Raw genomic sequence first — 14,312 nt, forward strand, 5'->3', positions numbered from 1 at the left:
GCCTGCTGGCTCCTGGGTGGCCCACCAGGACCTGCTTGGCAGCACACTGATGGTGGCAATGATGTGAACACAATCATTTCACTCGCTGTTGGTTGTGTCTAGTTGTAGTAAGAATTAATAGATAACCATTTTTCAAAAACCCTTTGATTTGCTTTTGTTTCTGTTGGTGTATAGATGTTTGGGTGACGATTAAGATGGAACTGCAAAATACACTCATTTTACAAACTCACTATAAGTGTCTTTACAATTTTTACAGTTAAAATCTTTTCTCTGTTTATATGAAATAGTCTTCCTTTGCAGGTTTACATAGTTTCCTGAAATAAGTGTAATTTCTCTGTGAAAATACCACAGATACATATTTATGTATACAATTTCAATTAAGGGTTTTTTTTTAGGCTGTGGAATGGTCTTCCGAGTAGAGCTCTGTAAATAATTCTTTTCCGATTTGCTAGGTGAACCAAAAGCCTGAAAATAAATTTGGAATCAGCCCAAGTCAACCAAACAAAACACAGTGCAGTTAGGAAAAAAAATCGTAAAAGGAATAGGATTCAGCTTCCTGGAGTAACATTATTTTATTATTTTTTAATTAAACTCAGTTAATTCCTTTGGAAGCATTACTGGGAAAACAGGCAAACCTGCTTTTCCTCACTTTTCCCTTGACTGCAGTGGGAGCTCGGGGAAGATGAGGGGAGAGTGTACTCCTGACTGCAGCATCCCATTGATGTCAGACGGGATGGAGCTGAGCTGCTGGGCTGTTGGTTTTTGGTTTTCTTTTCCCAAAAGTAAATGTAAAGGAATGCTCCTAACAATTTTAAACGCCTTTGAAATAAATAATTTCATTTAAGGTTCTTTGGGTAAAAAAAAAAAAAAATACCCCACAAAAAAAACCTGTTCAAAACAAAAAACTCCAAAAACATTCTTTGCTGACGAGACTGAGATTTTTCACTCTCTGTAAACCAGGTTTTGAAAGCGAATTGCCGGATTCGGCACGAACTGTTACGAAATTCCAACTCGGCATGCCCCGGGGAGGCTGGCTGCTTGCCAGAGAGGCCGGCCCGCTCCTCGGGCAGGGCAGACGCCGGCCGGTGCTTCCCTGAGGGTCCGGGGGGAGGCCCGAGGCCCGAGTCCCCGCCGGCCGGTGCCTCCCTCAGGGTCCGGGGGGAGGCCCGAGTCCCCGCCGGCGCCTCCTCCCTGCTGAGGGGCGGGAGAGCGGGCTGAGGAGCCGCGCGGGGCGGGGCGGAGCGGGGCGGGGCCGCGCGGGGCGGGGCGGGGCGGGCGCTGACGCGGCGCGCTCTCGCTGTCTGTTGCAGATCTTCGAGTGGTGGTACTTCCGCAAGTACGGGACGTCCTTCATCGAGCAGGTCTCGGTGAGCCACTTGCGCCCCCTGCTGGGCGGGGTGGACAACAGCGCGCCCAGCACCGCCAGCGCCGCCAACGGGGACGCGGACTCCAGCCGCCAGAGCGTCTCAGGTGAGGGGCGGCGGGCGGCGGCAGCTGCCGCCTGTCCCTCGGCTTCCCAGGCGGTGTAAAGGTGAAGGTTCCCGTGCCCTGGCTCACTCAGTGCGGGGGGGAATGGCCGTTATATGCCCGAGGGGGGACAGAGCGGCCGGTTCGGGCAGCCGGCCCTCCCACCCCACCGCTGCCCCGGGCCCGGCGTGGCAGCAGCCCCGGGGCGGGCGCGGGGTACAAAATACCATCGTGTTCTGAAGCCGTAAGACCAGATGAGGCTTCCTTTAAACTTGTTCTCTCGTCAAATAAAAGGCAGAGCTGCTTCATTAATTGCTCTGGCTAATTATATCTTTCCAAATCCATGCCGTGCTCCTTGCTCAGGCTGTGTTGCCGGTGCATCTGTTCCCTCCGTGTTCTGAAAGCCCGGCGAAAATGCACATGCTCTTTCTGCAATATCGTTTCTAAAGGCAGGGAGTGTTTTTATTTAAATTATTTTGAATAATAACAAAGTTGTAACCAAAAACATCAGAAAAAGATGTGAAGAATGCCCATCTGCTTTTGTGTCGCTTGATTATTTAGATCATGGAAGCAGTATGTAAACAACGTTTGGATTTCACTCGAGTAAGTGGAAGCGCAGTGGCTTTCGATAGCTAAAAGGCTTGTTCTGTACCTGACTCTGCTACTGATTTGATTTGTGACTTTGCACACATCATAACGCCTTCAGGTTTTAACAAAAGGCCTCCAGTTTAGGGGCCCTGATTTCTGGCATTTGCAATGTTTGTGAGCTTCCAGGCCTTCCAAGCCGCTGGGAGCTTCAGTGCAAGGAGTGGGTGCTGCAAGTCAGGCTGAAGGTGTCTGACTCAGCCATTCAAACCTTTAAAGTTGACTTTCTGGCTTCTTTTCTAGTGTGTGTGATTATTATGAATTAGCATGTGATTGAGGAGGTGTTTTGAGAGCCTTACATGACCAGTATACATGTACAAGTTGTCATTTTTTTGTGCGTTTATGTATTACTGTAGTGAACACATATTTACTTGGGTCTGGTGAAGAAATGTTAAATCACAAGAAATCAGCTCTCATGTGATGGTGGGGAAGATGTCAGTGTGAACTGAGGCAGCTTGAGTCCTGTTGCAACTCTGCCACAGGAGGACTATCCCTGCAGGTCACTTTAGTCAGGTCACAGGGTTTGGGGTTCTGCTGAGGCACTTTGATTCCGGTGCCTGGTCACCTGAGGATGGTTCCTCTGAGAGACAGGCCAGCCTGCCTAAAATGAATCAGCCCCCTAAGCACTGATCATTGCAGACTGAAGAAGAGTCCCAGGGGAGCTTGTCTCTGTGCTTGGGTGACTCAGCTACCTGGGGGGGATGATTTGAAGACCTAGCCCATGGGTGATGAAGATGCTGAAGTGGTGTTGCTTCTGGCTTGAGCTGGAGATGCCCACTGCAAAAGGAAAGTCAGGGCAGGAGCATCTTGGCTTTTGTTCCTCATCTGTGAAATGAAGACCACCTGTTTCAGCCCTAGCTTGCCATACAGGCCATAATCTTAATACTAGAAATTAATTTGGGTTTCATTAGGGATATGCACCTAGAATCAAGTACAGTTTCATTAAATTTATTTCCTCTGCAGGCTTTTAAAATATATCAGAATTAACAAGTGCAGAAAACTGAATGAAAAAATATGTATTTTGATTATGGAGAAAAGATTATTGTTTAGCAGCTGAGGTGCCTATTTCTGTACCTGGCAAATTTTATTTCTGCTCTTCAGTGTTCATGAAAACAAGCAAACAACAATTAGCTTTGAACTCACAAGTTCAATGAAATAGGTGGCCTCAAAATCCCTTGCTTTCTGCTGAGTATTTCTACTTAAGCACAGCAAATTCAGCTGCTGTCATTCCCATCCGAGGAGAGGCTGTGAATAGCAGCACTGCATGGTCCAGGATATTAGATTTGGATGAACTGGCAGAAAGCATGGGATGGCTTGGACACACCTGAAAACTCATCAGTGTGCTCAGTCACACTTCAGCAGCTCTGAAATAACTCATTGTTTTAAAGCAGAAGGCACAGTATTTTGACTAATGAGGTTCACCCAAGCATCTTGACTTTTCTGATGTAAAGAAATAGTTAAGGAGTGTGTTTCCTTGCAGTGCATTGGCACTTGAGTCTGTGAGTTGGGACTCTCACAGTGTCTCTGGATAGTGTGTCTGTACAGATAGCTTGTTATTTGTGCCTTCAGAAAGATAGCATGCTCAAAACATGACCATTGAACAAGGAGCTGAAAGATTAATCTTCAGTAGATCCTAATTGCTTGTATAAAATACGGGATACAGTTCTATTACTTGTAGCATAACAGGTAAGGCAACCTTTTCAGTTTACCCTGCATCAGTGCTGGGGTATTTCTTTCACTGTCCAACAAGGTGAAAATGGCTTTTTCACTTGGTGCACCCCGTTTTCCTATGTAGATATTTGACGATGGTAGAATATTGCAGTATATAGCTTAGTCGTCAGAAGCATGGTTGTTGTACTGAGACCACAGTATCAGCAGATACCAAGACAAAAACAACAAAGAACAAACACATCATGTTTAACCAGCTAGACAGATGTCAAACTCTGCCCCCAGGACAGGAGGTGGTAATAAAATCCCTTCTTCACCTCCTCTTTTTGTTCTCCAATTCCACCTTTCCCTGCTACAGTGCTGAAGTAGGGCATACTTTGGATAAAGTATAACCACTTAAATAAGATGAACAAAAAGAATGGTGTCACTGTGATAAAATAGTTGCCTAATCCTGTTGGTTGCAAATAGTAAGCCAAACCATTGAATTGTACCTCTGGAACTGAGAAGGCTGATGTGGATTTAATATTTATGATAGTTTGAAAGTCATATTATGTAAAAACTGTCAGATTGAAGCTTGTCAAACAGCCGTACTGTCCGGCTGCACAACAGAACAGCTGAATGTTGATCAAGCACTTCTGCTGAGTAAACCAGTGGAACTTTCTAATATTAGCTACCTCCTGAAGTGGTTAGTTGAAAGATGCAGATGTATAATCAATGCATTCGCTCTTCCCAAACCTCTTCCCATTCCCCTGTCTCTGTTTCATACATAGTTTTAGGTGATGTAGGCAGCAAGCTGAGGACCCACCTCCTTTGCCACTTCACTAGTGTTTGTGTAGCTCTGGGTGTCATTATGTTACTGCAGATAATTTCTGTAAAATGCTTTCTCTCCATACCACTTTAGCCTTACACTTAGAAACGGGAGCTGCATTCAGGAGAAAAGAGAAGGTCTTGACTTGCAGTTCTGTATTTCTGTCCCTTTCTTTAATGGAACAGGCATAAAGGGAACAGGCATACACTTAGCAGTGTCGTATAAAGAAGGCTTGATACCCTGCTGCCTCAATATCCCACCAGAAAACCGTCTCTACGATCTGTGTAGAAACAATGTCACAAGATTTTGTAGGGGAAAATGTGCTGGTTGACTTTTGGTACTGGAAAGCAGCTGGTGAAATGCTGGCAGGCTGTCAAGCCTTGGAGCAGGCTGTCCGGGGAAGTGGTTGAGTCTCTGTCCCTGGAGGTATTTAGAAGATGTGGTAGATGCAGCACTTAAGGACATGGTTTTGTGGTGGACTTGGCAGTGCTAGGTTAACAGTTGAACTTGATGATCTTGAAGGTCTTTTTCAGCTGAAACGATTCATGATTCTATGATGAGTTTTTGCAGAGCACCATGTGAGGGGTCATCCAGTAGCAGATCTGTGGTGGAACGACACTGCCTCTCAGTGAATATTTGTGCAAGTATTGGGTTTGGTTCTGGTCTCAGCTTCACTGGAGTGAATTGTCTTTGTTGAAATGAAGAGAACAAGTCTAGTGTTAAAGGAAGAAAAACCAGAATCAAGACCTCAACTTTTCAAAAGCTATAGAAATTCATTTTTACGTGTTTGGTTGGGTTTTGATAAGTTCTATTCTGAGTTATATTGTTGTGGATTTTCTAGTTTCTTCCTGCCTGCATTGTGAAGAATTGACAGGTTTTTTCCCCCTGAAAGAAATGTATGAAATGCTTTTAGTGTTCCCAAACCTTTGCAATGCAACGAACTTTTCTCTGCCAATCACCTTCAACATCCTTTGTCAACTCTAGTATGCTTTGTAACTTAAGTAAGGTCAGTAGATGTTGCCATGTATTTTTTACTTCATGAGCTAAAGAGGAATTTGATTTGGCAAGTGTAACTGAGATTCTCGGTGATTTACAGTATTAACTGGACAGTTTTTCTGATTTTTTTCTGTGGAAATAACAAGTCCATAGGGACCAAGTTAATTGCTGTTTTTCACTGCAATAACCCAGTGTGATCCCTCTTCAATTCTGCATTACGGTAAATGTGAGTCCTGGCACTAATCAGTATTATCTTTTCATCTGGTGTTTGGAGCTTTGTTAGTGTTTATTTGTCTGGAATGATTATGTTTGTTGACACTAATCTATAATTAAATTATTATTTTAAAAGGGAAGAACAGTCTGATTACCTGCATCTCTATGCTCTTGATATTTTTTTCCCCTATAAATAAGTCATTTGGTGAGGCTCATTAGAAGATAACCGATGTTTCTGATAATCCTCAAGTACCATTGTAATGTGAGAGAGATTCATTATTGTGTGTTTCTGTTTATAACAGAATGCAAAGTCTGGCGAAATCCTTTAAATTTGTTCAGAGGAGCTGAATATAATCGGTAAGTGCTACAGCGTTACGGTTTTGGGCATAGTACTGGGTTAAGGACCTTGGCTGTGCACATCCATTAATTTAACTCAGAGATGGGCAAACAAAACCAACTGTGGACATGTGTTCATGCCAGGTTTTTTCTGTCATTTGTAAAATGTTTCTGAATGAAAAGGAATTTAAATTCATGCTCATGCACTTGTTACTTCTGCAGTTTTTAGTGACCCTATAAAAAAAAAGGAAAAACCTACCAGGTGTACTTGGTAGTGTTAAGGCAGTAATTCTGTTCAAATCAGTTGTAGAAAACAACATAATGAATTACATCTAGGTTTCATGTAGTCTTAGTGTGTGAATATGTGTGTTACCAATTTCCAGTGTGTACTTTCCAACATCCTCATTAGCGTAGGTTCAACTACTGTCGCTCCATCACAGTACAGCGAAATGCAACATGTGTTGGTTGGGAGATTGGCTGGGTGACCTTATTAGGCTATGCCCATCTCTAATGTCTAGGATTTTTTTCTAGATTCATTTTGCCAAATGTGACCTCATTAACCAAAATGTCTCTTTGTTGGCATGTTTTCAGGTATACATGGGTAACGGGGAGAGAACCTTTGACTTACTATGATATGAATCTTTCAGCACAGGACCATCAGACATTCTTTACATGTGACACGGATCATTTACGGCCTGCAGATGCTAGTAAGAAACCTTGTGAACAACTGGTTTTGCTAATAGGTTAATGATTGTTTTAAACTGGTGCAAGAAAAATGCAGTCAGGCATCATTTCTCTAGGGAATAAGGAAAGGCAAAAGTCTGATCATGCCTAGAAAATCGTTGCTGTTGTATTTGTAGAATTCTAGATCTGAACAAATATCTTTGTAGGTATGAACTATCTAATTTGTGTCACTATTTTGTTCTGCTTTCTTGCTGAAGTCATTCAAGGTACCATTTGCAAGTGTAAAGATTTGGGGTTTTCCCTGTTTCTTGCAGCGGCTTCAAACATATATAGCTTAATTTGCCTCTGGCTGCAGTGTGGCATGTTAAGTTACATTATCCAGGTCCCATTTAGTCTATGCGGACAGAAGAGAGAGAGCTTATGTAAAACTTGAGTCCTGTGTTTCATTCCCAGATGTAGTTTGAAGCTCTGTAGAAAACGGAAACAACACATTTACAGCTGAATTTGATAGAAGTGGCTTTAGTTGTGTTAAGCCTTTATTGTTAAGTCCACACGCAGGCTTTGGTTCTGTGACATGTTGAAATGCACGACAATGATTTTGATCATCAGAATTCGCCTCTGAAGAGACAAATCTTTGTCTCTTAGGAAAGGAGAGATACTGAGAGTTGGGCACTCCATTCTGAGGGCATAATTACAAAAGAGAACATACTGTGCTTTTTTAACATGCGATAAACATGAATCTAGTTTCTGAACTTGATGGGCTAATTATGAGGCGGTCTGATTAACCTGGATGTTGTTTCCATTTAACATTCACCTCAAGCAACAGCACAGTAAGGAACTAGAATAAGAATCGTAACTGTCCTTGTATTCTTTTGTGTCCTGTGGAATCTGCTACTCCAAGAGGAAAAAGCTGCTTCTCACCTCTGTATGTGACAGTGCAGATGGCATGATCTCTCAGCCAGATTTTCCTATGAAAAAGAGTTTAATTAAATGAAAGAGTAAAGCTGAGTATTTGGGACAAAAATATCATGTTGGTTATGACTATTATGATTATTTTGAGGGATCACTGACCTCTCTGAGTGCTGTGGAGTGAGTCAGGCTGAGCACAATAAATTCTGTTGTTATAATGCAGTAGATTCTGCTTGTTAATGCTGTAATGACTGATATGCCTCTGTTCTGCTTTGTTTATTGAACAGTAATGCAAAAAGCCTGGAGAGAGAGAAACCCCCAAGCCCGAATTTCTGCAGCACATGAAGCTTTGGAATTGAATGAGTGAGTGACAACAACATTCACATTTATTTCCTGTCATTTAAAAATCCATTTGATGATAGCTTAAGGCAGGGGGGGTTGCTACAGTAATTTTTAATGATGATTACAGGCCTGTCACAGCAAGGCCTGCAACAGGAGGAAAAAAGCACAGCTGCATGTTGTGCTAGCCACTCAGAAAATCCTTAGGGCAGCATTGACAATGGGCGTCTTCTCATTGATGTCAATGGGCTTTGAATCAGCATAGCGAAGTGTTAATAAAGTTGTCTCCTAATGAGCATACGAACTATGCATTTATAGGCTAGAGAGTTCCCTTTGGGGTTTGTCAGTCATCCGGAACAGAGGCAAGAAAGAAGGGACTCATAAACACCTTCTGAAATATTCATTTCATAGTCTGAGAGAATATGATGTAATTTTGTGGGACTTTAGTCTTTGAGTCCATTATCTATTTTCTCAGTAAGAAGCATAGTATTCTGAGATCCCAAAATAAACTCAGTGCTGCGATGCTTTACTGGCATGGCAAACTGTATATATGTTGCCAAAGTGCATAAAGCAGAGAGAGTCCCTTAGGTTGCTGTCAGAGATTACAGCATTCTCGAATTCCATAACCTGGTGCCTTACAGAATGTCCTTTACATGTTTCATCAGAAGGACAAAAAGAATTGTTTGTTCCTGCACAGCAGTTTAACTGAGAGAGCGTGTAGCAGAGAAGGCTTTTGCAGGAGTGAGCTATAAGCCTATCCAGTTCTACTCACGTGTCAGAGAATGGCTGAGGTTGGCAGGGACCTCTGGAGGGCATGTGGTTCAACACCCCTGCTCAAGCAGGGCCACCTCCAGCACGTTGCACAGAACCATTTCCAGTTGGCTTTTGGATATCTCCAAGGAGGGAGACTCTCCAGCCTCCCTGGACAACTTGTGCCAGTGCTCAGTCACCCTCACAGTGAAAGTGTTTCCTGATGCTCAGAGCGAGCATCTTGTGTCTCACTTTGTGCCCATCGCCTCTGGTCTGTAACTGGGCACCACTAAAAAGAACCTGGTTCCATCCTCTTTGCACCCTCACTTCAGGTATTTACCAACATTGATGAGCTCGCCCTGAGCCTTCTTTTCTCCAAGCTGAACATTCCCAGCTCTCTTAGCCTTTTCTTATATGTGAGATGCTCCAGTTACTTAATCATCTTCATGGCCCTCTACTGGACTCACTCCGGTATGTCCATGTCCCCTTGTACTGGGCAGCCCAGAACTGGACAGAGCATTCCAGGTGTGGCCTCACCAGTGCTGAGTAGAGGAGAAAGATCACCTTCCTCAAACTGCTGTCAACAGTCCTCCTAATGCTGCTCAGGATACCATTTGCTCTTGCTGCAAGGACACATCGCTGGCTCATGTTGAACTTGGTGTCCACCAGGACCCCCAAGACCTTTTCTGCCAAGCTGCTTTTCAGCTAGGTTGCCCACAGAAAGTACTGGTGCCTGGAATCTTGTTTTCACCCGGACCTGTTGTTTCCTGTTCCTCAGCTGGTGACTCTGAAACACAATTAGAGGCAGCTGCAGCCCAGTTTTATTTCAGTATAAAGAATAATCTTATCAGCAGTGTGCTTTGTGTGAGAGGTGTTTAAACATGTGAAATGAATGGCTTTGTGAAGATGCACCTTGATGGAGGCAGGTAGTTAAGACATCTAAATTAGACAGCTAAAAGCTAAAAGGTGACTCCCGCCGTGCATTTCACCTTTCTGCATATTCATAAAAATTCTGCTTTCTTGTTGGGGGAGGGTTTTTGGTTTGTAATCTTTACAATTGAATTTGTAATCTGTCCTTGGCATATGGCAAGTGTTATAGTTCTGTTGATTCTTTTCATACCATTACAGCAACGGAGGCATTTTCTGTTAAAACAATAGTGCGTAAAACTGGTCTTGGTTTCCAGAAGGAGCTTTAGTGATACAAGCCATGATTGCTTAGTGAGCCAGTCCTTTACTCTCTGGGGCAGTTGTCAGTAGGTGTACTCAAGTGGCTGAATGATACAGTACCTACAAATAAGAGTCATGGTCTGGTTGCCAGAATATTTATTCATCTGAACAGTTAATCAGAAAGGTATACGGACAAAACTCCATTGCCACTGTATTTCATACATCCTTGCCAGTCTGCATGTCTTTGTATAGCTTTTACTTCATACAACCTTCTCATGGTTTTTCGTCTGGTATTTTTGCAGGTGTGCTACTGCCTATATACTCTTGGCCGAAGAGGAAGCGACAACAATTGTAGAAGCAGAGAAGCTGTTCAAGCAAGCTCTGAAAGCTGGAGAGGGCTGTTACAGGCGCAGCCAGCAGTTACAGCACCATGGTGCCCAGTATGAAGCCCAACACAGTAAGTTTCTTTGGATGGAATAGCCATTTCTAAATGGAGGGAAGTTCTGGGGAGTTCTTTGGGTTTGGGTTTTTTCTTTTCCCTCTCAGAACTATGTACTCAGTATTCAACACTGGCTGGAATATGGCCCTAGAGCCAGACTATTCTGTTTCAGTGTTTCTGCTTGATTCTGTTGCTGAGATGAGCAATGCTCAGATTACAGATGCACCTTGTCTTTGTTGCAGCAGAAAATGCTGTAACATGTACTTAAAAGAAAAGGTAGCAGAGCCAAAACAGTTCTGATATTCAGAAAATGCTGGACACTGTTTTAGTGTTTAGTGCCTTTAGCCATTTTGAAAACGTGGGCTCATATTGTGAACCCGCAGTAAAGAACAATGAAAACAGGAGTGAAGTGATGCTTTACCAGCTTTTTTCCTTCAGCTGTGAGGGTAAATATATACACCGCATTGTTCTGTGTAAAATTTAATGACAACCATTAACCAATGTGACATTTGAAAAGTTAATTGCATATATTAATGAAGGTCACAGAAACATAAAAAGTAACAACTGGAATAATACAGTGCTCTCATTGAAAGTCTAGATTTTTATTATTTTATTTTAAATTTTGAATAAGCAAAATTAGCTGCTGTGATGATATTTATTAGATGCTTCGTAAACCTGAAAATACATGGGAGTTCACTGCCGGTAAATGAACAAAAAGATAAAAAAAGCAATCAGTCTAGGTTATTTCTAGTCTATGATGGCTACTTCAGGCAAAAGTAATACCAATTAATTACATAAGCACAAGCACTAACATACTTTGGGCATCTTCAGGTTTCTCAGGACTTGCATTCACAGCCTCTAGCTATCTCGCATAATTTGAAGGTTACTAGTAAAAATTATACATAGTGAAATTGTCTTGTGTTCTCCGGTTTCAAAAGTGTGCACATGTCTATACCTGAAAATGTGAGATTTTATAAAGCTTGGGGTTGTATTTTAAACATTTGTTGGTTATAAAACGGTATTTAGGATGATTTACTTATTTTTGTTAAAGATAAGAATATAGAGCAGCTGAGCCCTTGAAACGATTTTCAGGCTCTAGCTTATGGTGGTCTGTGAAACCTTAATTTGTGCACTGAATTCTGAGTGCAGAAAATGACAGTGATTCTATGAAAATTACACAAAAAGAATAATTAAACACTGTCACATTGCTTGTGTCCAAGATAACCTGGTTACGTTTGTGCAGGCAAATCTAAGTATGATATTTTTGTAACCTGTCTGTACTAGGTTGCTACTGTCATCATGAAATTTCACACCCTGAACCTTCAGTATCACGGCAGAGGAAGTAACCAGTTGAACCTCAAAACTGAGTGCATTGCCACAGGGCAAAAGGGGCTAAAAAGTGACTGCCAGCTCTGCCTGTGGCTTCAGGGGGGCTGTCAGGAGGGGCTAGATTGTCATACTTCTCTATACCACCCAGTCTCCCCTTGATAATGTCAGTGTGCACTCACAGAAGTTAGAGAAGGTCCAGCCTCAGACATTGCCTTGGACAACAGGGTCTTCAAGTAGGTTTTCTTGATTATATGCTGGACTTCCACATGGTTTACAAAGGTGGAGAGCTCAGCTTTCTTTAGAGGGGAAGGACCATGGACAGATGTGTTGCAGTTCCATGGTTCTGTCTGTCATTCCATTTCTGGTCCTTAAAGTTGACTTCGGCATGAAGAGTGGGCATTTCATCTTTTACAGGTGAAAAACACTATGTAACTGCTTGACCAACAGTATATTGCTCTATATTTCTGTTTATTCATGTATTCCATCTCCATACAGTTTTTTATGTTAGACTGTGGATTTTAAGAGTAAATAATGGTATTGAGTAACCAATTTAACCTCTTTCAAAAGGTGCTAGTTAACAGAAAGCACAGGCAATCTCCTTTTTAAGGTGGCATGTGTTCATCACCCCAAAACATTAGCCACCTCAGAAAATTTTGACCTGAAAGGTTATCTTGATTTCATAGTAAGTAAATGGCTTTTGACCATTCCTTCTGGAAAGACTGAAAAGGAGCTTGGCCTGAAGTGTATACCTCTTAGTTACACTAAATAAACACGTTGAAACAGATGTAACTAATAAATTGTTTATTAAATATGTAGGAATCAATACAGAGATAAGGAATTACACAATATAAAATACAGCTAAAGAAATCCCTCCCTTATATATTTTTTTCTTCTAAAAAGTCAGACCTTTCAACCTGCTGCTTAATCTATCTGAAAATTGTAATCGCAGTTTTAAAACAATTTGTAGGTACTTGGAATATTTTCAGTGCACATCTTGTTCTTATTATGAAGGACTTGAAAATGTTAGGAACACACTAAAGTCTTCACAGACTGCATACTATACAGAAAGATAATTCGTAGCAGGTGTCTTATATTTTCATGATGTGGTAATTTTGTTGATGATTAGCTGTCCGCTCATTTCCTGTTGGTCCAGAAGCATGTTAAGAGTTCACATTTGAATTATAGGGAAGAGAATGAGAAATTAAATGAGTAAGAAATCTCCAAGAGAATAATTATTATCGCTGCTTAGTTTCTGTCATCTTCGCTGTTACGGCATCTTCCAGCACATAGGATTGTCTTACCTGCAACGCATTCATTTGCCATCCATAATTAGTGGTTTGAGTGATTTGAAGACAATAATTGAGTAACAAGGCTCTGTAAACAGAAAGCTGAGGGTATACTTCTTTTCTTCTGATCATTAAGAAAAAGACTGTTAGAGGATGGAGATTTGTTTCGCTACATCTCCTGTTAACAAGCATGGACATCGTAACAGACAAAAAAGGCAGGATAGAATATGCATTTGCATGGATACTCTTCTCTTAAGCATGTACGTGATTTGGTAAGGAATTGAATGCAGTGTGTGACCACAGGGTTTTGTGCCAATGTTACCTCCATAGGGGTTCTCCTTGCCTCACTCGATTACTTGATCATCTGTACCCTATAGCATTGTCTGTACCTTTAGATCTGCTTATATTTCATAGGTGTAAGGTCAACCCATGGGTCCTTATTGATAACACTATGTATTGGGAGCAATTCCACTGATTATAAGTGGTGTTATGCAACTTCCAAATCAGCAGAATTTGGTAATTTTTTATTAAGATTATTGTGAAAGCATTGATGATAGCAAATAAAAATGGCAAGAAAGCTATGTTTCCTTTTGTGTTGGAATATTAAATGAACCTTTGTTTTATCTTTTTTATCTTAATGCTGTTTCTTTTTCCTCTTATACAGGAAGGGACACCAATGTGTTAGTTTATATTAAGAGGAGGCTGGCAATGTGTGCAAGAAAGCTGGGAAGGACCAGGGAAGCAGTGAAAATGATGAGAGATGTGAGTTTGGATTTGTTTCACATGTGATACTTAGATAATAGTAGCACAGAAATGATACGCATCTCCTTACAAGTTAGCATCCATTCCTCCTGCATGCGGCACTGCTAGTAGTGATTTTGTATGTGTAGTGTACATAAAGATTACGTTAAGAGATCATTTATTTATAAGATTGCAAAAGCAACACTTTGAAGTCATAAAATTCCAGATGGACAGTTGCCCATACAGACTGAATTTCCCATCGTGGTACACGTGCAATGGAGTGCAGTCTTTAATTATTTGATCATGAAGTTACTAACATTTTTTCTGAAGCGTGTAATGAATGCTGCTACCTTATTGAACAGGTCTTAAGTATTTTCTTTCCTCCTCACAAAGGTGCAGTTTGTCTGTGTGCACTGCTTACATCACACTATTTAAACCTAAGGACAGTGTTATTTATTCATGCAAAACCTATTACTGAGAAGTCAAAACCAAGTAAATAATGTATAATGAACTGATTTCCCTCTGAGATGGAGGA

At 41.6% G+C, this 14,312-nt stretch overlaps 1 protein-coding gene across 14 annotated transcripts in view; it reads left to right on the plus strand.

The window, feature by feature from the left end:
- The window catches only part of ST7 (suppression of tumorigenicity 7), a 151,562-nt gene that overhangs the window by 88,453 nt on the left and 48,797 nt on the right, over positions 1 to 14,312 (plus strand). For 12 of the 14 annotated variants that reach the window (XM_080391012.1, XM_080391016.1, XM_080391009.1 and 9 more), the window contains 6 exons: positions 1,311 to 1,470; positions 6,100 to 6,154; positions 6,725 to 6,840; positions 8,014 to 8,089; positions 10,285 to 10,439; positions 13,701 to 13,798. In XM_080391012.1, coding sequence (XP_080247138.1) covers positions 1,311 to 1,470; positions 6,100 to 6,154; positions 6,725 to 6,840; positions 8,014 to 8,089; positions 10,285 to 10,439; positions 13,701 to 13,798 — 660 coding nt within the window. The remainder of the gene's footprint in view (positions 1 to 1,310; positions 1,471 to 6,099; positions 6,155 to 6,724; positions 6,841 to 8,013; positions 8,090 to 10,284; positions 10,440 to 13,700; positions 13,799 to 14,312) is intronic. The other 2 variants (XM_080391013.1, XM_080391014.1) reach the window with 1 other exon arrangement.

The sequence above is a fragment of the Falco punctatus genome, assembly GCF_963210335.1.
Source record: "Falco punctatus genome assembly, chromosome: 6".
Classification (NCBI taxonomy): domain Eukaryota; kingdom Metazoa; phylum Chordata; class Aves; order Falconiformes; family Falconidae; genus Falco; species Falco punctatus.